We start from the raw sequence: 25,115 nt of genomic DNA, 5'->3' as shown, positions 1-25,115 counted from the left end.
GAAGATTTGTGAGGCAAGACTTCCCTTGGGTAAATCCATGTGGACTGTGTTCCATTAAAACATGTCTTGCTATATGCTCTGTGATTTTGATCTTAAGAATAGTTTCCACTATTTTCCCCAGCAATGAAGTCAGGCTCACTGGTCTACAGTTTCCCATATTGCCCCTGGAGCCCTTTTTAAATATTAGTGTTACATTGGCCATATTACAATCTTCAGGTACAATGGATGATTTTAATGATAGGTTACACATTTTAACTAATAGATCTGAAAGTTCATTTTTAAGTTCCTTCAGAAACCTAGGATGCATACCATCCAGTCCAGGTGATTTGCTACTCTTTAGTTTGTAATCTGGCCTACTACATCCTCTAGGTTCACAGTGATTTGATTTAGTTCATCTGACTCATCACCCTTGAAAACCATCTCCGTAACCGGTATCTCCCCAACATCCTCATTAGTAAACACAGAAGCAAAGAATGTATTTAGTCTTTCTGTAATGGCCTTATCTTCCCTAAGAGCCCCTTTAACCCCTTGGTCATCCAGCGGTCCAACCGACTCCTGACAGGTTTCTAATTTTGGATATATTTTTTAAAGTTTTTATGAGTTTTTGCCTCTACAGCCACCTTCATTTCAAATTCTTTCTTCGCCTGTCTTATCAATGTTTTACACTTAACTTGACAATGCTTATGATTTTTCCTATTTTCTTCAGATAGATCCTTCTTCCAGTTTCTGAAGGATGTTTTTTGACTAAAATAGCTTAACATCAAAACACAAGCCAAGAATTCACTGGCTCCTTCAGAATGCCACACACTTTGTTTTTTGGCCTCCATCCCTTCTAAATGCTGGGAACAACCTGCAGATGTTCCAGCACTGCTTTTGTAAGTCCTGAAGACCAGTCGGGATCCTCCGGGGCAGGGCCATAGAGCAGGCTATCTTGAGTCTGCAGTTGGCTTTCTTTGAGCCATTCTGTGACTCTGTGTAAAGCACTTTTTTCCCCCTGACACAATACAACCTTAAATTAGGACTCCCAATATGTTATGGCTAATTAATTCCTGCTTGTCAACAGAGAAAGCAAGTTTACTTACCTGTGTTTTCCATAAACAGTAGGATGAATTAGCCATATTTTATACCTGCTCTCTTCCCTGGACAGTCAATTACCTCACTAAAGATTAAGCTCTGAAAGAGACTGAAGGGCTCGGCCCATGTCTGTTTCATTGGATGCGTTATGGCTAATTGGATGTGTTATGGCTAATTGATCCTGTTCAGAGGTTAGCAAACTTGTTCTCCATGAAGCTAACAGGTGGCTTATTTAAAAGAAATCTGAGAGTAAATTTTTTTATTCTGCTTTTCACACTTTTTTCAGCACTTCAAAGTGGATTATATTCAGGTACTGTATTTCCCTATCCCCAGATAGTTTACAATCTAAGTATGTACCTGAGGCAATGGAGGGTAAAGTGACTTGCCCAAGGTCACAAGGAGTGACAGTGGGATTCAAACCCTGGTCTCCTGGTTCATAGCCCACTGCTCTAGCCACTAGGCTACTCCTTCACTTGTTTTACTTAGCACACAAACTGTGGAATATGTTGCCAGAGGATGTGATGAAAGCATTTAGGGTTTAGGTAGGTTTCTGGAGGAAAAGTTCATAAATCATTATTTGCCATGTAGACTTGGGGCAGCTACTGCTTCTCTATGGTTATGAGCAAGAAGTACTGGCTCTATTCTTTGAGATTCTGTTGGGTACTTGTGACCTGGATTGCCCATTGTCAAGGACAGGATTTTGGGCTTAATAGACCTTTTGGTATGACCTAATATGGCATTTGTTTCTTTATAGAAATTTCTATTCTGCCCATTTACCAGTTTCTTTTCTGGGTGGATTACAACAACATAATACAAAATAAACAACATTCTCAATAAAACATTGTAATAACATTAAACAATAAAGAAGTATATATAAAGACGTCTTAGGATACTTTTGTTTCAGTAAAAGAGTAACAGGTTTGTTCTGTTATGTTAGGCTCCATTATGTCAGGGATGCTAATGTTAATTGATTATTGCTGTGAGATTTTTTTGGGGGGAGAGTGGGGGGGGGGGGTTGTATTGGATTACTGTTGTTTGCCTTGCATACATTTTATATGGACTGGTTTTGTACCTTGCTCACAGCTACTTATGTAGATTTTTTGTGATGTGATTAGGCTTGTGTACAGTGATAGTCAGGTTTTTGGCATCTCTAGGCACTTTTGGAACTCTCAACCCCACTTCCCCAGAAGTCGTACAACAAAGCACAGAAGCTCTAAAGAATGGCATTGCAGTTTCCTGCGGCAGCTCAGGGATAGATTCTGAAGCACATTGGCAAACAGTTCTATGTTTTATACTATAAAAATAGAGGTCCACATTGAACCTCTATTCAAGCAGGAAAATTGCATGGACAACTTTAGCCACATATTCAGCAAAACTTACCTGGATAAGTGTTGTTCTGAATATATCCAGATAAATTTAGGATAGGTATTTGCCCACCCACATTCACCTGACTAACTTTATCCAGCTAGCACTTAATATCACCATTGCCCAGATAAAATGAAGCCTTGCCCCAATAATTACCCCAGCACTTTCTCTCTTTACCTGGGTAAATTTTATCTGGGCAACAACTTGTTGGGACAAAATTTAGCCAGGAGACGGGGAAAATATTAAAATCTCGGGCTTTGTCCAGCTAACTCCAAAGGTTAGCTGGACAAACACATTGAATATCGGTCTCAAAGTAGTTTTCCAGCCTTGCTTGTGTTGATATAATATATGTTGGTTTTAATGGATAAATAAAAGGGAAGAGATCTCTGAAATGGGGGAAAGGAGAAGGATAGGACCAGGGATGGGAAGAGGAAAGTGAGGAGGACCAAGAATGGAGTGAGAAGTTTAAAGGTCTGGGGATGGTGGTATGGATGTGCATTCGTTTTATCTGAATGGATGAAATGTGACGCATGAGTTGTTTTTTTGGTTGATTCTGAATGGAACAAAGTTAAAATGGGTTCCTGCCAAAAAATGTGAAGACTATTCAGATTTTTTGGCTCAGTAAAGAGTGCACAATAACAAAATGCACTATTTACCGGCACATGCTTCCCCCTTCCCACAGCCCTCCTAGCACCTGTTTACCCCTTCCATGGAGGTTTCCTGGACAGAAAAGGGGGTAGGAGTGAGTCCAGTCACTCCTGCCCCCACCAGGTCCTGCTTTGCAGCAGGTGTCATGTTCTGTGACTCTGAAGCATGGTGATATTCACAGTGGACACTGGGGCTTTCTCTAGAAGACTCATGCAGAAAGGGTAAGTAGAGGCAGGGGAGAGAGGTTTTTTTTTTGGGGGGGGGGCGGGAGTTCCTTTCTTTCTTTTCAGTAAATAAATCAAATCAAAATAAATATTAAATGAACCAAAATACAAATAAAATTAAAAAAAAAACCCCAAAATGAAAAATAAAACAAAATGAAAATATTTTGTGTGCTCATCCCTACTGAGGGAAGAGATGAGACTAAGTGTGATGAGGGAGAGAGGGATGGAAAAGATAAAGGAGGAGGGGTGGGAAGAGGAGGAGAACCATGAATTTGGGATGGGGAAGAGAAGGGAGAGGTAGAGTTTCCGGGATTGAGGAGGGGTCATATGAAGGTAGGATCTCGGATCAAGTGCTGAAGGAGGGGGTTTCAGGATTTGAGGAGAAGTGAGAAATGGAAGTTCCAGACTCTGAGGGATAGAATCCGGGATGGAGGATCCAAATTATGGTGGAGGTGTAGAGTGGTCCTGCTCCTTCTTGCATCACCATCTCCTTTGTAACCTCCCACTCCATTTGAGACACACAGACACCTTCTCACTCATATACATACACATGACCCCCTCCCGTTCTCCTCTCTTACATGTACAGGCACATGCCCCCCCAGCCCCCACCCCCAAGCTGATCCTCTCTATTGATTCCCCTCTCAACTCCTCCACAATGATCCCTCTTTGCTCCTTACACTTTGGCTGATCCCCCCCCTCTAATTACCTTGACAAAGATGTCTGTCTTAGGCCCTCCTCTGCCCTCATCACAATAAACCTTCCTCTCCATGCCCTGACACCACTCCCTCTCCCTACCCACAAATAGATGGTTGCTATAAAAAAAAAAAAATCAAATCTTAATTTCTGGGAGCCCACAACCCTACCAATGTCAAATGAGACTCAGGAACGCAGTGCTGCCTTTTCCACCTCCACGTCCATCCCCAGGCTTGGAAAAACAAGTTTCAGGGAATCCATTATTTTGGATGGGGCTGTGAATTGTTACCTCTTGCTGCTTATCATCGTGGCCCCTAGGAGTTGCTGTTCAGGAATGCCAGGGACTCCTTCCACACAAATGGGCAACGAATGCTTCCTCCACAGCCTCGTCTGAAATGCGACGCGAACGCAGGTTTTCCACACGGCAACCCATAGCAGTGTCACCAAGGCCGATCCTTGTCTTTGTTTTCCCTATACCTCAAAAAGAATTGTCCGCTCTTTGTGAAAACATCTCCACCACTTCCTCCCTCACCATGTGTTTCTCATCCACCTGCCTCAGTCCCCTCACTTCACTCCCTTCAGCCTGCATGATGTCAACACAGATAACTTGCCCCCCCCCCTCCCTCGGTCTGTAATCTTGCCAAAGATAATTTTCTAGAACAATCAGTAAGATTGTGGGACAGGAGAAAGTCATCATATAGGCACCAAGCTGGTTCAGAGCAGCTAAAGCAGCTGATTTTTGCAGACACGCAAACATCCCCTGCAGCAATCCAGTCACAAGAGCCTGTCACGTCTATTACTTCAAAATTATTATTTTTTTTTTCTGTTTTGCTGCAGAACATTGCAGTTGCTGGTAGTTCTGTGTTGCTCTGGGGTGTTTGTAACCACAGTTGATATATTTGACAAATTTTTCCGCCTTGCTCCATTGAAATCATTATTCAGAGGCAACCACCCAAAAATGTACCACTGATGCAAAACACATGGGCGGAGGAGGCAACAGCACCCGGGGTGGAGCCGGATGAGGCAGTAAAAGGGAATAAAAATTAGATACAAATGCGGAACTACGTATATAGCCTGCATGACTTAGGGCTGGAGGGTACTGGAAGCCAATAGTAACAGGTGGGAGAGAAAAAAAAGGGGGAAAAAATGGATAAAGTGCGTAGCTTGCTGGGCAGACTAGATGGGCCGTTTGGTCTTCTTCTGCCGTCATTTCTATGTTTCTATGACCCCAGGAGCCCATGTATTTATTTCCCATTTTGTGTCTATGAGAAAATTGCCCAGTACCTAAACCTCTTAATCTGAGCCCTGTGCCTCAGCTCCTTGGATTGAAGTTTCCATATCTGCTTCTGTGTACCCGGGGATCAATAAAGTTAGTTGCAGCTCAGCAAAGTGCTCAAGATCTGTGTTCCTGGAAAAGGTTGAAGCAAATGCATCAGCTGGTTGTTAGAGAGCTTTCTTGCCCTGAGACAATTAAAGGCAGCCCACAGAAAGTACTTCCTCCTCTTCCCCACCCCCACCGTGCCAGCCTCTTTAGCCCTCAAAGCCTTTCTGCCTTGCCTCCTGCTGCCTTTGCTATTACCGTCCATCAGTGGTCATGTAAAATGGATGAGGGTTGTAACTTTCCAGCCTGGGAGAGTGAAAAGGAGATGCAGACAATGGGCAGTGCTTATGTCTAGGTGCTGAGCAAACTGGAGACAATCCCTCTTCTCACCGAAAGTGCCTTTGGGGTTTTTTTTATCCTTCTTCCATATTGTATGAGATTTCCATCAAGCAAATAGCAAATTTGAAGTGGTGCATATTTATTAATGTTAAAAAGAAGGTACTATAGAAATAAGTGGATGGCTCTTACAGAGGTACTTAGCTATACTGATGTGCCAGTTGTGGTTGTATAGCATTTAAACATGTTCCTGTACACCTCATAGAAAATCTTTTAGTTTTTTCCTTTTCTAGATGGGGGCTTGACGCACAGACAGAGAACTCCTATTCTCCTGCATTGGCTCTGTGACCCCCTTCTTTAAGCCTGTCCTGGGGCTCAGCTTTTCCCCAGCATCTTCCTGATAAGTCCAGCACCTGAAGCAAAGTCTCAGCATTACAGATTAAGTATATTTTGGATTAAGTTATTTTGCCCTATAGCACTGTTTCAGTATCATCCACCCATAAGTAGCTAACATTTTGAGCTAACATTGGCGTTCTTTCTCAGTAAAACCAATTAATCCTTTCCTTCTCCTCCTTCCCTCACTCTACCTCACCCCACACACCCTCACCCCCCCCCCCCCCAAAAAAAAAAGATAAAGTTAAATTTGGTTAATTCATATTGGTCTCAGTAGTTTGATACTTGGATTAATACAAGTTCCAAGTAAATCAATTAGTGTTCCATGTACATAAGAAGGCTGATTACTGGTTTAGTGGCATATTTAATAGATGCATAGAGTTCTGCAAACAAGTATTGTCACACGGGGGGATGCAGAGAGATATTATCACTTACTGTTGATATAACATCCTTAAAGGTTCATTCTTTCTGGTGAAGTCCTGATTTGATTTTGCTGAGTTCTGTGCAATTCTTTTCTTTAGAGGTTTTGATAGTTGTAAGAATGACGGACACAAAATGTAGGGTGATTTTTCTTGTCGTGAATGTACAGTGGCAGCTCGTGTGTCCCGCTCTGCACTGTGCTTTTCATGAATCTTGTGCATGAAGAGGATATGTGCACAGTCTTAGTCACCAATGAACTCACCTGGCGCACATTCACAGAGAAACTGACCTCTAGGTGCTCTTTCAGTCATTATCAGTCACCGATTTGGTCTATTGCACTTGAAAACCCAAACAGGATTTGTATAACCATGCAAATGTTTCCTTTCTAGTAACTTGGTACTAGCAGTGTATCATTCCTCAAAATATATGTCCAGCTGTTTCTAAACCAATGTGATTAATGGTCTACATCCCAGCAATTTAGGGCAGAGATGTAACACAGATTCCTATGTACATAAGACGTGGGCAACATAAACCACTTGGGCATAATTAAGAAGCTGAACCTATCCAAATTGTGGTATGTTAAAAATATTATCCATAATAAAAAGAAAGGACAGGCAGTGCTGGCCAGCCTAGGGGTGAAATGCTTCTGTTCCTAGACATGACCTGCACTTTGAATCAAATCCAATTGCAGCTGGAAAGGGTTTAGAAAGAGGGGTCATCCATAGGTCCAGCGGTGGAATCAAGTTGCACAATCTCTGTTTTATAGGCTTCCTGTAACTTCTCAGTTCCTTGCATGTTCCCCTTTGTTGCTCCCTGGAATTTACTCATTTATTTTTGGCACAGGACCAGGTTTGGATAATTCTCTCAGCATTTTGAGAAATCCAGTTCAGTGATGCACTTCTGCAGTGCATTTACTTTCTTTTTTTTCCTTGCAGACGATACTAGGCGGAAGATGTGGAATCGGCAGTAGTGTGTTCCTCACAATGTACTATAGCTGCCAAATTGCCCATAGCATTTGCTGGCAAGAATTATAAACAAACTATGAAGGGGAGATGGTAGGGAAGTGTTAAATAATGTTTCTGGCCATTTGTTTTAAGAAATATTATTTATTGGAAGTGCCTTTTTATAAAATATTACAGTTTAACATCTCTTTTCATACTGCAATTTCTCAGTGTACCATTGAAATTCAAGAAAGTGACTCAGTTTGCAACAATGCAAATTCTCTTTGTTTCAATAGTTAATCTCTCTAACTGTGGCCACCAGGTGGTGCCCAGAACAGTGGAAGATGCACTATGCAAAGAAAATATGCTCTATCTGCAAAGCCCTGTCATGCACAGGCACCCACCCTCCTCCAAACCTTATGAACACATACGGGCTGTGATTGACCAGACAACCCAAGCAATGCCGGGCAATGTCTGCTGATATGCTCTGTTTGCGAAGCCCTGTCTCTCTCACACTCCCCCATACACATAAGCTCGCACAAGCGTGCATAGGCTTGTGCACACACTGTCTCATATAAGCAGAGAGAGACACATAATCACAGGCAGAGACATGCTTAAAGGCAGACATGTATAGGCACTACACAGGGTATTATAGACCAGACTACCCGAGCAACCCTGGGCACTTTCGCTAGTAACTAATAAAGATTAATGGCTGCTGTGCTTATTTCAAACCTAAGCATATACTAAATACCGTCTTAAGAGCTCTAGACTGAAAATAAAACACAGGCCTTCATGATAACTAAAAGGATTCTCAGCTAGATCAGTGTTTTGCAAGCTGGTCCTGGCCCTTCGCCTCTCCAACCAATATCATGCATATTTACTGAGGATCTCGAAAACCAGACTGGCTGGAAAGGTACTCGAGGACTGAACTGACAAACACTAACCTAGATTAGATTATTGGGAAAGCAAATCTAATTGTATTCGGCAAGTTACCCCTTTTAGAGAGCATCACCCTTTCGAGCAAGGCAATTTCCTGGATTTAAAGCCTCCAGAACCCCAACTGTGGAACCCTTTCCCAAAAGTACATGGCTGTGTGTCTAGTTCAGGGGTCTTCATCAATCTCTATCATCAAGGGTCTGGATAACTTGAACTTTAGCCATCTGTATTCAGTATATAGCCAGTTGAGAACCACTGACCTAGACTATTGTGCTTTTTTATATATTGTTCTTCCTGATAGACTGATGCATCCCTTACAGCTAGCACAGAACGCTTCTGCTAGTTATTTCTGGGATATCAAGGAGAGAACATATAACTCCTGTTTTGAAAGATTTACACTGGCTCCCTGTTTAAATGGAGGGGTAGATTTAGATTGATCACTGTAGTTTTTAAACTTTTGAGAGCAATACCTCCATGTGTATGGAGAAACCATTGTGAGTTATATTCCTGGTCATGCCTTGAGGTCATAGGATGCCCAGCTCTTAGCTGTCCCTCAGTTCAAAAAATTTAGATGGATCCATACCAGAGGGCGGACTTTCTCCTCAGTGGCAGTACATGAATGGAATAAACTGCCTTATATACTTAGCAGCAGGATTTCAAAATGTTCAGGAAAGCTTTAAAGGCAGAATTTTTTATGAAGCATTTGGATGAGCTGGCGATTTAAGTCCTAGTGTATTTATATGTCTATAAGGTGTCAACTGTTAACTTATGATTTTGTAATATTTTAATATTTTATGGCTGTTTTGTTGTAATCCATACCAAACAATTGTCTGGAGGTTGTGGAATATAAGATTTTAAGTAAAATAAAATAAATAAAAGGAAGACAGTTGATATAGGCTATCTAGATTTTCAGAAATTATATGACAAAGTACCTCATGAGAGGCTCTTGAGGAAATTAAGTGATGGGATAGGAAACATGTACTGTTGTGTATTGAGAAATGGTTAAAAGGTAGGGAGAGTAGGACTACATGGTCAATTTTTTTTCAATGGAGAAAGGTGAACAGTAGAGTGCCACAGGGACCTGTACTAGGTAGGAACACTGCTTTTTAACATATTTATAAATGACCTAGAGATGGGAACGACAAGTGAGGTGATAACATTTGCTGATTATACAAAATTATTCAAAGTTGTGAGATTACAAGAGGATCTTGCAAGACTGGGAGACTGGGCATCCAAAAGGCAGATGATATTTAATGTGGATAAGTGCAAAGTGATGCACGTAGGGAAGAACAATCCAAATTATAGCTGCACAATGCAAGGTTCCACATTGGAAGTCACCACCCAGGAAAAGAATCTAGGCGGCATCGTGGATATGTTAAACACCTCTGCTCAATGTGCAGCAGCGACCAAGAAAGCAATTAAAATGTTATTCTAAATCACTAATTGACTCTTATTTTGAAGGTTTTCCTCCTAATGGGGGTAATAATCTATATATCAGACTTGGGTATGGGGTGGGTGTGAATCAAACTAGCGACAAGTTGCCCAGGAACTAGTACTCTTCTCACTTTCTCAGATAAAATAATTGATCTATGTAAACACACTATTCTAACACTGGCAACCCAATATGTACAGCCAGTAATAGTTTAACCCACCAGGGAATGTTTTCTCAAGATTTAAGCACTCTTTCCCAGTCAATCCAATTTACCATCAGCAGATGAAGGTTCTGCTGTCGAGCCCAGCATGCCATATAGTCCGTTTTTTATCACTCGAGCAAAAATGACCCACGCAACCTAAACATTAGAAACACAGTCTCTGTTGACAAGCATCCGGGTCCAGTATTTTCCCCCTAATCATTGTGGATTCTGTTACTGTTTGTCTCAGGAGAAGGTCCTTAAAGAGATTCCAAGAATCGGTTCTTTAGATGGGATTACACCAGTAGTGTTTGGCTAACTTAAACCTCTCACCAGCAGCGCCTTTCCCTTCACCGCATTCCTGTGTGTTTTATTTATTTATTTTAAAAGCTTATATATACACCTAGACTTTGTTCAAAGTGGTTCAGAAAAAGTGCACACACACAAAATAAGCGTTCCGGCCATGCCAAAGGTCTTCAGATCACACCATACAGATGGAAATGCCATCTGCCTCTACCCCTGCATCTCTCTTGCTTTAATATTATGTTTATGTAGTCTTCGTCACCGCTTTTTTGCTTATTTTGTTCTTCATGAAAAGATTATAGCCTAGGGAGGTAGGACTCAACAATCTCGGGGCACAGGGTTGCCATGGTGATTAGCAATCTTGCCATGGCACCTGGGATTTTTGTGCCCCCCAATGTAGCAACAGCTGATTCTGCTGCTGAAAAAGCAGTCCAATTCTATCTGTGCTGCTGCGCAATGCTTAATGAATTTGAGTCACACTGTGCCTGAACTGCTGCACTGGTCTCACAGTATTACAAGACTTGAGGTGCAAAACCAGCCTAGAAGTTCAGGAACCGCCAGCTCAAACTCGCAAAGAGCTGCATGGTGCCAACAGAGGGCAACAGCTTTTTTTTTGTTGGCAGCAGCATGAATGTGAAGAAGGGAAACACTAACTGGAGTCAGGTGATGCTGCTGCATGACTGATTGCATGACTGGGGTAGATTCAGGAAAGGGATGGCTGACTGGGAAGTTAATGGGTTGGGTAAGTGTTAGCCTGCTAAGGGAGTGACTGACTGGGTTAGGGAGGAGTAAGATGGCAGGCTGGGGAATGTGTCTGGGTTGAGAGTGAGTGGCTAGCCGGCTGGCTAGAGGAGTGACTGGGTTGGAGGTAGATGACTGGCTAGCTAGCTGGAGGTGATTTCTGCCTGCTGGGGTCAAGGGAGATACAGGTGGCTGGGTAGGAGTGACTGGCTAGGGGTTAGAGGACTGCTGACAGTGGGAGGGGCTGGGAGTGGGGTTTGAGAATGTTGGGGATAGGGAGGGAGGTTGAGAGAGAGACTGGAGGGGGACCTGCATTAAACTGAAATTGAGTTGAATTTACTAAGCTGCTTTTTCCACCATAGAGACAGAATAGGAAAGGAGCCTTAGGTGTAAATCAGGCTCTAGGGGAACTGCGGCAGACCTTGGAGGGGGATCCCCACTCCCCCATTCATCCATGGGCTGGCTTCTAGAGCTGTAGGAAATTTTGGCAAGACCGTATTCCCAGTCATGGGACTCACTGAAGCATGCCTGTGTGTTTTAGTGAGACTCGGGAGTGCGATACAGCCATTACCAGACTACAGTCTGTCAACATTTTGACGCTGAATTATAAAACCCTTAATAGTCTTAGAGCAATGAGATTTTACTTAATTTCTGAGAAGACATAAATATTGTATTTTCACTTTGCTCTTGGTTAGTCCCTTCCCCCATAATGTACCTCCGTAAATCGAGGTGCTTCTGTGCCAATTCTTATCTGAAAGATCCTGTGCAGGCATCTCCCCGAGAAACACGCACATGGTAGTTTTCAGACATTTCCGCTGCCAGTAACGCAGGATTTTACCTGCAGAAATAGCTTTTTACAGAATTGCACACCCGATATGTGCATATTGCCTGCTCTTGCATATGTTTAGCCAGATTGAGTGGAGGTGTTCCCAAAGGCGGAGTTGAACTTAACACACACACTTTTAGATTTTCCTGAAAAGTTTCCATGCATGTAATAGCAGGTGTAATTATGTATGAGTAAATTGGTGGGATAACTTTCAAAGGAGGACTTCTACCCATAAGTCTGCTTTGAAAGCAGGTGTGACCTGATAATTTGTTGCCTAATTTTGGTGGGTTGTTCTGAAATTATTCTCGTCAAGTATGACTTTTGCACAGACTGCTGGAGTACGAATGCTGGGGAAAGAGTTTGTTTGTAGAATCGGGTATGTGGCCATAATATTATAAAATGCAGATAATTTTTTATTCCTAAAAGGTGTGAAAGTATAAAATTAAAAAAAAAAAACCTATATAAAAACAAAAAAGGGGGCAACGTAGGCATGAGATCACAAGAGGACAGCATTGAACTATGCTTATTGAGCAATCTAATTAGAGCCCCTGTTTTAAAGGTGAAACACTGTCCTTCAGAAAGACACTTCGGTGTCTCATTTCTTGATGCAAGGGTTCAGCAGAGCCTTCTGGCTTGCCAGGGTTTCTTTGTGTTCTGTTGTGGGCTAGTGTTGGCTATGATTATTGGAAAGCTTGTTGTTTGGCCAGCGGCCTTCACAGTAGTGTTTGGAGATGTTAGCATGCTGAGGGCAGCCACAAAGCGCAGCTGTGCTCTCTGAAACCTAATCCAGCCCTATACAGAGCAAGGAAAAAGGGCTGCCAAAGTTGGACAATCCGAGGACTTCATGTTACTGTTTCAATTAGGTGTTATAGACCAGTTCACTTGTTTTCTTACTAAAGGTGCATATTTATTCTGTGTTTTGTTTGGTTTTTTTCAAGCAACATCAATGATAACTGGTTTTGTTACTGATCTGCTGTGTCTTGTTTTAAGTCTGCAGCCCATTTACCGGAAATACCTCAGGATACAGTGAAAGGATGTAGAGAGAGGCTGGAGCAGAGCCCTTGCAAAGAGCTTTTTAAAGACTGCACTAGGTAGGTGATGAATGTCGTTAGCATTACAAGGAATTGGACTGAAAATACCACAGTGCTGGTTGGCAAACAGGAGAGGAGGAACTGGATACTAAGCTAACTTCTTTCTTTTTTTTTTTTTTTCTGTGTTTGATCCTGGATTTTGTTTTCATACAAGGTGCTGTTTTGTTATTCTCTACATATTGACATTAAGAATGTAACCCCCCACGTTCTCAGGGTGAGTTCACCTCTGGGCACTGCATGAGTGGAAAAACCAGTCTGCAGTCCAGTTGGGGATAGTAATAGCTATAAGGTGCAAGGGGAGGTCATACACCAAAAACAGTAGTCCGCAGCAAGGAGGTTTGTTCCAATACAGAGAAATGTATTTTAAATCCCAGAATCAAAGTCCAGAAAATCAGAAAAATCAGCCAGCAATCCAAAGTGCACTGGGAAAAATAACTCAGAAAAAATAGCTGCTAAGTCAGTTTCAACCTTTCCAGGTGGTTACTTCTCACGACACTTGAGTGCCATTCCATACAAGACTCTTCCCTCGCATCTTCCCACTAAGGCCTTTTCCTTTTCTACAGCCCTCAGTTTCTAGCTTGAGTGCCTAGACAATCAGTTAAACCTTTTTTTCTAGCTTCAGATACCAGAGGATTCAGTTCTTGAATGCCAAACAACATTTATTAAATTTAAATATATGAAATATAAGAAATTAAATATTTATTAGAATGATGAAACAGTTCAACAGTCTCTGTGAATGGCAAGACAAAAAATAGCCATACATACAGCAGTCATGAGTTCAGCTGTTATGAGTTGCTGAAAGCCCAGTAGTCAGATGGAGACAAACTGCAGCTGTACTTGAAGCTGTAGAAATGAGTGAACAGTAACGAATGGGATAGGTGAAAAGTGATGCTTCTTAGCTTGAGGACAAGGATTCAGGATGAGCTGTTAGCTTGCCAAGAGCCTTACTATAACTGAAAGTCCCTCCAGGCAGAGAACAGTCCCAGCATATCTTGGGTCATGAGACCAAAGGGAAGAGGAGAGAGAGAAAGAGAGCAACACAGGAACAGACCCAATAGGAAGTTTCAAAACATTCAAACAATAACCAATCCAGAAAAAGAGCTGTACACCCTGTAGATACTCTAAGCTACGTAATATCATAAGGTAGCACAGGGTGGCAGTATAATATACATACAGTACACCATGGAGACAGAGCTCTGTCCACTTGGTATTGCAATTACCACTATTTTCAAACATTATGCAAATCAAAGAACTATAAAAAAAAATGTGCAATGGTCCATATAATGTTCAAGTATTTTCATGCGATATAAGGAGCACTGTTTCAGTGCCAGATCTGATGAATGTCTTCACTGCTCCTTGTTTTGCTGTTTTGATTTCTTTAGCATAAGCCTCTTACTGAACACAATGTAGAATGGCATTCTCAGAATGAGAGAGCTCATCGACTGTGCTTGGCGTGGTGCAGAAATGCAAATAGTATCAAATATGTATATACTTTCCGGGGTCTGACAGAAAGAGAGCATAATCTGGAATGAGGTGTGTCCCTAGCTCATCTCAGCACTGAGCACATTGAAAAACTGGTTGAACTGCTGTGCTCCTAATTTGCCTTCAGGAATGATGTTGGTGGCAAGCATGATTACCTACAAATGGATCTCTTTTTCCAATCCTGCTTTCATAAGCTTGAAAGGAGTCTTTCAGCTGGGAATCCATCGTTGCTTTTTGTAAGGAACTCTGGTCCAGTCAACAATGTTTTCTGTATCAGATGAGCTACTGAGACAGATTTTGTGGTGTCGTCCACTAGGTTCTGACCAGTGGATACATAATGCTACTGTTCTGGCCGGTTTAAGTTCCTGATGCGCTCAACTATGTTGCTTATATATATGTAGAAACTTCTAATTTGATTATGTATGTAGCCCAGCATTATTATTGGTGTAGAACTAGTCCATGTCTGGCTGAATGTCTTTCTCACTCAGTATCAGCGCTGCTATTTCTACTGCCAATACCTACTCTACATAATTCAAGCCATGGTATGGTGTGGTTAGGAAGAGGTGCCAATTTAGCCTTGCCAAGGATAAATCTTATTTGGGATCTACCTTCTGCATCTATCATCTTCACAAGGGCCACAGTAGCTATAGCCTTTACAGAAGTGTCTGAAAAGACACAGAGTTTTGTAGTGAGCTGCAGTGAGAGATAGAGGTTTATGTATATTTATTTATTTATTTATTTATTAATAATTTTTATATACCGATGTTCCTGTAAAGAATACATATCGCACCGGTTTACAAGGAACTGAACAGTCGCCTCCAGGGCAGAAATACTTTAAAACAGTCGCCTCAAGGCAGAATACATTAACACAAGTATACAGGAAAACTATTAAAGAGAACTTTCATAAACTCAACTAAATGTAACTGGGAACCATATATATGTATATATAGATATAAATAGATATACAAACATTGTGATAGTGAGTATGTGTATATGTATGTATATGAATACATGTGTGTGTGTATATATATTAAAAAAAAAAATCTGGAGCTGCTCAAGATCTCACAGGAAATCCTTCCAAATTTCCCATGTTCCCACATGTCCCACTCTTTTTGTCTCTGATGAAAGTTTTCGTAATAAAGACCTCCCTTGTATGGTGACCGAAGCAAAAAAAACCAAGTGGATCATATAAGCTGTTTACTGTGGACAGGAGATCACTGTGGGTTATATGGTTTTTCCTCGTTTGAGTCTTGGAACATGAATTTGTCTCCTTTCAGGTCCCAATTTAATCCGAGACTATGCTGGAGTGGTGTCATGTCTACTCTTAAATCTAAATATTTTAGGTCTTTCGCATGGTCTTCTGAAGGGAATGCTTTCATTATCTTGGCACTAGTGGAGGCTATTTTATGGAGCCTCAGCTAATATTGACTGAATTATCTTTAACAAGTCGATAACTGCTTCTTCTGTAAGTATGGACTTCAATCCATCATCCTCATAGAAATCTCTTTCTAAAACTTTTCTGGCATCTGTTATACTCCTTCTCTCCTTCTTGTGCTGTCCTCCTGAGTCCATAGATAGCAACTGCAGGTGGTCTTGCCAAAGACATGGACACATGCATCTTGTACTCACTAATTTTGTTGTGATGTTGCCTTGGTTCCACAGGAACCTTAGAAACTTTCTGAAGTTTTCATGAGCAATGAAAAAGTAGAACATCTGTTAGATATCTCCTGGTCTGTGACAGCAGCTCAACTAATCATTGGTAGCAACAGCTTAACTTTCATGCATCCCTACTTGGGATCCATGGACCATAGGTTGGAAGCCACTGCTGTAGAATAACATCTATATATAAAAAATGTTTTTTGTTATTCTAATTAAAAAAAAAAAAAAAAAGCAGAACATCCCCAAGCATTCAGATTTTCCAGGGAATAGTTCAATGACAAACATTTTGATCCACAAATCTGTGTGAAATTATTGGGAGAAGCAGGTAGCCTGTGTCAGGCTACCTAGGAAGGTCCCTGGGATGATCTAATGCTGAGAATTCAAAAACCATTTCCTGTAAGGCGATATCCCATGTTTAACCACTGAAAGAGCCAGGTATGAATCATAATAGCCAAAGAGGGATGCAAACCAGTATACTGACAGGCTAAAACACTGTCACAGCTAAGGTTGCCCAGATGAGAACTTTAAACTAGAACTAAAGGATGCTTATCAAGATCTGCCTGTTTGTAAGCTCCTGTGTAAATAAAACCAAGGCAGAGGGACAATGCAGCAACTTAAGCTCACAAGCAAAAATCATGGACCGGCCAAGGGAAGTCTAGAGGTCAGAGACCCCCCCCCCCCCCAACCCTTGGATGAAGGGGGAGTACTCTGAGGCATACAGCTTGGTATACAGACGTGGCAGGATCCCACCTCCCTCCCCGAAGAAAAGGGGAGGGGTGAAAAGACTTGTAATGCAGCAAAGACCTTCCACCCCCTACATGATTATGCACAAGCTTATGCATATTTATCAGCTGAAAAGTCCTAAGATGGGGGGGGGGGGGGGCAAATCAGAAGAAAAAAGGGAGCAGACCCGAAGCAACCCCAGTAACCCCTGCTATCGAGGAGGGAGAAGACCAAGTGTGGCCAGGAGACCACAGAGATGCCCTACCAAGAGTCGAACAGTGACGTGGAGTCTGAGGTTTATGGCATGTTTGAAACCACCCATGGTACAGAATTTTCTTTAGGGTAAAGTAGTGCTTAGTGACCAGGATGTTAGAGACAGGAATTGTTATCTTCTAAATGCTAAATCTTGCCAAATCTGATAAGTCTAATTCTGAGGAGAACACATTCACTTCCTGAACTTAGGATTGTGAAGTGAAGTGGGAGGGGAACTGGAAGATACCTGTAGCAGACAGGTCCCTGTACCCCTAAACTTACTTACATTCCATATCAGATCAAAGCATAAGGCAATGAAATGTACATGTGTGGGGAAAAGGGCCATTTTCAAAAAACATTTACTCGTGAAATTGGATAGTTAGGTGAATAAGAGGGCTAAATGAAACCTGCCCACTCTGTATGCAGGAGAGAACGCATGCTTAATCCCACAACACGTGTACTTTTACTCACATCGCAGTGGAAGCGTTCCCAGGGTGGGATTAGAGTGGGGGAAAAAAAGACAAACAATATGGAACTGCACACATTGGGCCAGATTTTCAAAAGGTTACACACGCTGGGCCTATAGCCCTGGGATGCGTGTAAGTCCCGGGGCTTGCAAAAAGGGGCGAGGGCAGGGCCAGAGTCCTCCGACAGAGTGGCCATTGCTGTTCTGTCAGAGGATCGCGTGCTGGCAGGCTGCTGGCATGCGCAACTTGCAGATGCAAAAAGTAAGATAAGGATTTTGGGGGGGTTAGAGTAGGGCTGGGGGGGGAAGGTTATGGGAAGGGATGGGAAGGTTAGGGGGAAGGAAACGGAGGAAGGCAGCGCAGCTCGGCGCGCACAAGGTGCACAATTGTGCACCCCCTTGCGTGCGCCGCGCCCAGATTCTATAACATGCACGCGCATGTTATAAAATCGAGCGTATATGTACGTGCGCGCTTCTTTTGATTTTAGTCAGAAAAAAGTAGGTCCAGGTATCAGAGGGAAACTTTTCCTTAAGCATTTTTCAAAGTAAAAGTCCACGCATATCGTCATTTAGAAAACTGGTGCAAAAAAAATACCCATGGACTCTGAACCAGTGCGGGAAGTCAGAAAATTGCTCCCTCAGTGACTTTCGAAGTGGCATGCAGAGCAAGTTTTCAAAACTTGTTGCCCCTTTAAAGTTGACAACTTTCTACCTCTATCCTCAGGCAATGTGCCTGGGTAGCTGGGTGGACCCTTGCCAGATGAGGGCGGGAGGGATACCCTCTTTGAGGTGTGCCTGGAGTGCAGTTCGTTGACTGGTAGGGTCAACCACAATGACTTCAAAACGCCTCTCCACCTTAGCCCCCTCCTTCCCCCTCTACAGCATTTTCTCTCATGAACCCGTTGGGTTTCCAGTTCAACTGGAATAGGGCTGTGCTGGGGCCACAGTGCCTTGAACCTTTGTTCACAAGTTGCTGGGGGGGCTCTGAACTTCAGCGCTCTCCCTCTGGAACTTGGAATGCTCGCACCCTGAGTCTGACCATTATGTGTTGCTCTTGTGGAATGGCTGGGACTCCCTCTGTTCCTCCCCCATCCCAGAAAGGCCGGAGTAGCTGCATCACCAGCCCTGGATGGCCTGAGGAGCAGAAAATGGGTTCTGGAATCCTACATCCTCCCACTGACCCTTGAGAAAAGGGATTTTACAAGGAATTGTTTGTTACAAAATTTGGGACTTGGCAGTGGTCAAGACTCTCCGATCACAGAGCAGCCAGTTCTGCAGCAACAGGAAGTAAGCTTGGGAGAAAGTTAAAAAGAAAATTATATTTTCATCTGTACATTTTTTTTTTGTCTTTGAGAGCACATGGTACTATATTTTAGCAGTGCATACCTGTGTGAATATTCTGATGTAACCAGCTTGTGAGTCGTCTGGGTTAAAGTACTTCAAGGGTGAGATACAGTATACATGCGCTTCCTTGTGACACCAAGGTTTCAGATGTATGTTGAGAGCATTGCCAATTGCAACAGCACAATGTGTGCTAGTGGTCAGTGTCTATACCATGTGAAGAAGTATCTTAAGAATGCCCCGTCATTAGTAAGGAAATATCCTTCATGTGTAGCACAATGATGAAGGTGTCCGAGAGGCGAGACACCGTTTCTAAAGGGATAGCTGCAGTTTATGGAGTTATCATGGAGCTTGCTTGTTTGGCTGGGTAGAATTGTGGATTTGGAGATGGTTAAGAAACTTTCACTTTATTAAGTTCTCTAGCAGACAGGTCAGTAGCAGCAGTGGTCAAATCTTTTGGCCTGAGGGGGCCACACTGGGGTAGGATGCTTTATCAGGGACTGAGTTAAGAGCAGTGTAGGAGAGTTCCCCTTGGAGGTTCAGTGGAGGCACTAAGGTTCTGCATTCTCTTAGTGTTTCCCACGTGACCCCAGCACTAACTCATGGCACTTCTGCGCCACTTTCACCCTGCCCATTTGACAGTGAGCAATCTGACATTGGCGGTCGCAAACCTTGGGCTCACTGCTGTGTTCCTGACACTGTGCTCTCACTCCAGCCCCTCCCACGCCAAACAGCTGATTAGGTGGGGACTCTTGAAGCTTGCCTCTTCTGCCTCTGAATAACTGATCGCAGTTGTGACAGGTAGCTTCACACCACTGCTGCTATGCCTAAAAACAAACACCGGAAGTGATGTTACCACCACAGGACACATGGGATTGGAAGCAATGCTCCCAAGGGCCATAATTTGCCCACCTCTGATTTATAGGCACAACAGATTGCAGAGTATAATTGAGACCAGTGGCTTCAAATGGGAAGCTGCATCGTAGCCAGATTTTGCCAACTACAAACACAAGTTTTAAGATTTTGTTATTTTTGTATGATTATTTTAGTTCTGTTGACTAATTTTTGCTTTTTTTACATTTGTTTATTTTAATTTATATTCCACTTTTCAGCTCTTGGTGATTATAAGTATTTGTAAACTGTCTTTATTATTGTTACATTGAGTATGTGATATATAAATGTGTTAAACAGGGTTCTTAACACTTATGGTTGAACAGATAGTGTGGAAGGCCAGCAGGGCGAATTGCTTCCTGCACGGGGCTGACTAGGCCCTTCTGTAGAATGGCTTTAATTCTCCTTTATTATTTACTATTATTGTCATGTAATGCCACCCCTAACACTCACTCAGAGTTCACTCTTTGGCCACGTGGAGAGTCCTGCCAAACATTACCTAGCTCCGCCTGCGCCTGCACACACACTCTTTCACTGGCAACCTCCTACCTGCATTCTGGGTCTTGCTTGCCTCTGGGCAAGTACCCCACCTGCAAGCTATCCCCTTATGATTTCTAGAGACAATGGGACCTCACAAAACCCAAGGGTTACATAGCAGCTAGAAATGTACTCACAGACCAAATACCCAAATCCCAGGATCAGCAATCAGTCCAAAACAGGCAGACCTAACAAATTAATAAGTTGTTTAACAAAAAGAAACAATGAACAGAAAAATGTTTACATTTGCAACCAGCAGCAGGTAAAATAACAAGGACTAAGTAGTAAAGGTTAACTAAATATTTTTCACTATCAGTGCCTGGAAAGTTTCAGGAAAGTTTCAGAGTTGGACCTGGATCTCAACAGAGAGATCTGCTATCTCTGTACTCCCAATCAAGACTGGAAAATAATAGCAAATTCACGGTTAGTAGCCAAGTCCCAAATCAGGTCTGGCAGCCCTGGTGCTGCCTTGGATCAGAAAGGTCTCCCTCTTGGAGAACATCACCCTGATGTAGGAAGTGATCCTATAGCAACGACCTGCTCTCCATGTTAACCAGAGTGGAATCAGGCTGCTGGCGCTAACTTTTAAAAAGGAGATAGAGTAGCTTTTAAATTAGAACAAGGGGGAAAGCTGACAGTCACTCAGCAGTGCAAGGTTCGGGGAATGTATCTTTGAAGGATACTAATGAAACAGGAGCGTTAGGCATCCTAACAGAGAGGTTCTAGTAAAAGCAACTATAGTCCATGTGCCTATAAGTAAAGAATCACCTGAGCTAAAGAATTCCAAATTATCCCTATCAACTAAAGAGCAGGTTGTTAATACAAACACAAACACACTTTGAAATGTCTGTAAGTGTTGCGTGTGCCGGCCGCGGCAGACCCGCTGCCCGGCCCCCTCACCTCTCTCTGGCGAATCCAGTGCCTAGCTCCATTCTCTGGCCACCACCGGTGCCTCAGCTTCAGCTACAAGTCTCTGTGCTCCATGTCGAGCCTCTCCACGTGGCCCGCGGAGAGACGTCGCTGTTAAGCACCACACCCCTCCCTAGGCATGCACGTGCACATCATTGTGCCTTATGAATGGCCCGCAGCGGGAACTTGGTCGCGGCCCCAGTTGATGACATCGCCGAAGCTCCGATATTTAAGGCCGGGTTCGACTTCCAATGATCGCCTTTGCAACAGGTCTCCACGCTGGTCGTGTACTCATTGCCTCCTGGTGATTCTCCTGCGTTCCTGGTTCCTGATCCCTGCAAGTTCCTGTTTCTTTTCTCCTTCATCCCTGCGTTCCTGATTCCTAGCCTTCATTGGATTGCCTTCTCGAATACGACCTCTGCATCGCCTTACTCCATTGACTCTCTCCAAGCCCGGACCTCTGCATCGCCTGACTTACCCCATTGACTCTTTCTAAGCCCGGACCTCTGCATTGCCTGACTTACCCCATTGACTCTCTCCAAGCCCAGACCTCATCCTTGCCTTGCCACTACTCCTTGTTTGCTGCCGGCCCTGACTCCAGCTTGCTCTACGTCGCCTCTTCAGTCTACGACCTGGACTTGGCCTATTTAGGCTTCAGCCTATTCTTGCTCAGGCGCCCCCTGTCTGACTTTGGTTCTGTTGGCACCCGGGTCTCCGGGACTCCGCCTCATCCAGTACAGACTTCTCCATTCTACTGTTGCTGCCTCTGGGCTGACCTCTCTGCCTTTCTATTGATGACGACGACATATGGAGTCCTACCTAAGCCCAGCCGTACCTAAATGCTCAACCCACAGGGAACGAGGGCCAGTATTGGTGAAGCGCCAGCCGGCCTCTGTCCTTCTTCAGCCCACTCCGCCTGCCAACGGTGGGCACCCGTAGGATCCCTCCTATGGGTTGCGTCAACCCCACCTCAGCCCAAGGGTCCACCTCCGGCACAACAGTATGCCAGTGCCAGAAGTCTAATAAGTAAGATGAGAGAGTTAGAGTGTATTGCAATAAATGATGAGAGAGACATAATTGGCATCTCGAAGACCTGGTGGAAGGAGGATAACCAGTGGGACAGTGATATATCAGAGTACAAATTATATCGCAATGTTAGGGAGGATCAACTTGTTGGGGGTGTAGCACTTTATGTCCAGGAGCGTATAGAATCCAACAGGACAAAGAACATACAAGAGTCTAAATGTTCAGTTGAATCTATATGGGTAGAAATCCCATGTGTGTTGGGTAAGAGTATAGTAATAGGAGTATACTACCGACCACCTGAACAAAATGGTCAGATAGAAGATGAAATGCTTAAATCAGGGAAGCTAACCAGTTTGGCAGTGCAGTAATAATGGGCGATTTCAATTACCCCAATGTTGACAAGGTAAATATAACATCAGGGCATGCTAGAGACATAAAGTTCCTGGATGGAATAAACAATTGCTTCATGGAGCAATTGGTTCAGGAGCCAATGAGAGAGGGAGCTATTTTAGATTTAATTCTTAATGGAACACAGGATTTGGTGAGAGAGGTAACAGTGGTGGGGCCACTTGGCAATAGTGATCATAACGTGATAAAATTTGAACTAATGACTGGAAGGGGGACAATATGTAAATCTACAGCTCTAACTAAATTTTCAAACGGGAAACATTGATAAAATGAGGAAAATAGAAAAAAAACTGTAAAGGTTAAAAATGTGCAACAGGCATGGACATTGTTTAAAAATACAATCTTAGAAGCACAGTCCAGATGTATACCATGCATTAAGAAAGGTGGAAGGAGGCAAAAATGATTACCAGCATGGTTAAAAGGTGAGATGAAAGGAGCCAAAAAAAAATCTTTCAAAAAATGAAGAAGGATCCTTCTAAAGAAAATAGGTAAAAGCATAATCATTGTCTAGTTAAGTGTAAAACATTGATAAGGCAGGTTAAGAGAGAACTTGAAATTAATTTGGCCATAGAGGCAAAAACTCATAATAAACCTGTGAGGGAGATGGTTGGACCGTTAGATGACCAAGGGGTTAATGGGGCTCTTAGGGAAGATAAGGCCATTGCAGAAAGAATAAATGAATTCTTTGCTTCTGTGTTTACTAATGAGTATGTTGGGGAGATACCGGTTCCGGAGATGGTTTTCAAGGGTGATGAGTCAGATGAACTGAACCAAACCACTGTGAACCTAGAAGATGTAGTAGACCAGATTGACAGCTAAAGAGTAGCAAATCACCTGGTCTGGATGGTAGTTCTGAAGGAACTACAAAATGAAATTTCAGATCTGTTAGTTAAAATTTGTAACCTATCATTAAAATCATCCATTGTATCTGAAGACTGGAGGGTGGTCAATATAACCCCAATAGTTAAAAAGGGCTCTAGGGGCAATCCGGGAAACTATAGACCAGTGAGAATGACTTCAGTGCCAGGAAATAATGTTGGAAACTATTCTAAAGATCAAAATCACAGTGCATATAGAAAGACATGGTTTAATGGAACACAGTCAACATAGATTTACCCAAGGGAAGTCTTGCCTAACAAATCTGCTTCATTTTTTTGAAGGGGTTAATAACATGTGGTAAAGGTAAACCGGTAGATGTAGTGTATTTGGATTTTCAGAAGGCGTTTGATAAAGTCCCTCATGAGAGGCTTCTAAGAAAATTAAAAAGTCATGGGATAAGAGGCAATATATTTCGTGGATTACAAACTGGTTAAAAGACAGGAGACAGTAGGATTAAATCGTCAATTTTCTCAGTGGAAAAAGGTAAACAGTGGAGTGCCTCAGGGATCTGTACTTGGACTGTAGTTTTCAATATATTTATAAATGATCTTCAAAGGAATACGATGAGTGAGGTAATCAAATTTGCAAATGAGACAAAATTATTCAGAGTAGTTAAATCACAAGCGGGTTGTGATAAATTGCAGGAGGACCTCGCGAGACTAGAAGATTGAGCATCCAAATGGCTGATGAAATTTAGTGTGGACAAGTGCAAGGTGATGCATATAGGGAAAAATAACCCATGCTGTTACACGATGTTAGGTTCCATATTAGGAGTTACCACCCAGGAAAAAGATCTAGGCATCAAAGTGGATCATGTGCTCAGTGTGCTGTGGCAGTCTAAAAAGCAAACAGTGTTAAGAATTATTAAGAAGGGAATGGTGAATAAAATGGAAAATGTCATAATGCCTCTATTGCTCCATGGTGAGACCGCACCTTGAATACTGTGTACAATTCTGGTCGCCACATCTCAAAAAAGATATAGTTGCGATGGAGAAGGTATAGAGAAGGGCGACCAAAATGATAAAGGGGAATGGAACAGCTTCCCTATGAGGAAAGACTGAAGAGGTTAGGGCTGTTCAGCTTGGAGAAGAAACGGCTGAGGGGGGATATGATAGAGGTCTTTAAGATCATGAAAGGTCTTGAACGAGTAGATGTGACTCGGTTATTTACACTTTCGAATAATAGAAGGACTAGGGGACATTCCATGAAGTTAGCAAGTAGCACATTTAAGATTAATCGGAGAAAATTCTTTTTCACTCAATGCACAATTAAGCTCTGGAATTTGTTGCCAGAGGATGTGGTTAGTGCAGTTAGTGTAGCTGGGTTCAAAAAAGGTTTGGATAAGTTCTTGGAGGAGAAGTCCATTAACTGCTATTAATCAAGTTTACTTAGGGAATAGCCACTGCTATTAATTGCATCAGTAGCATGGGATCTTCTTAGTGTTTGGGTACTTGCCAGGTTCTTGTGGCCTGGATTGGCCACTGTTGGAAACAGGATGCTGGGCTTGATGGACCCTTGGTCTGACCCAGCATGGCAATTTCTTATGTTCTTATGTTCTGAAGCTGGTTGGCAGGAGCTTACATGACACACGCATATTAG

General features: G+C 42.8%; 1 protein-coding gene across 2 annotated transcripts in view; it reads left to right on the top strand.

The window, feature by feature from the left end:
* GRK4 (G protein-coupled receptor kinase 4) overlaps positions 1-25,115 on the top strand; it is a 329,347-nt gene that overhangs the window by 187,093 nt on the left and 117,139 nt on the right. For both annotated transcript variants that reach the window (XM_029592025.1, XM_029592029.1), the window contains exon 5: positions 12,843-12,943. In XM_029592025.1, coding sequence (XP_029447885.1) covers positions 12,843-12,943 — 101 coding nt within the window. The remainder of the gene's footprint in view (positions 1-12,842; positions 12,944-25,115) is intronic.

The sequence above is a fragment of the Rhinatrema bivittatum genome, chromosome 1, assembly GCF_901001135.1.
Source record: "Rhinatrema bivittatum chromosome 1, aRhiBiv1.1, whole genome shotgun sequence".
NCBI lineage: Eukaryota > Metazoa > Chordata > Amphibia > Gymnophiona > Rhinatrematidae > Rhinatrema > Rhinatrema bivittatum.
The sequence above is the reverse complement of the archived record's forward strand: the minus strand, read 5'-3'. Positions and strand labels throughout refer to the sequence as shown.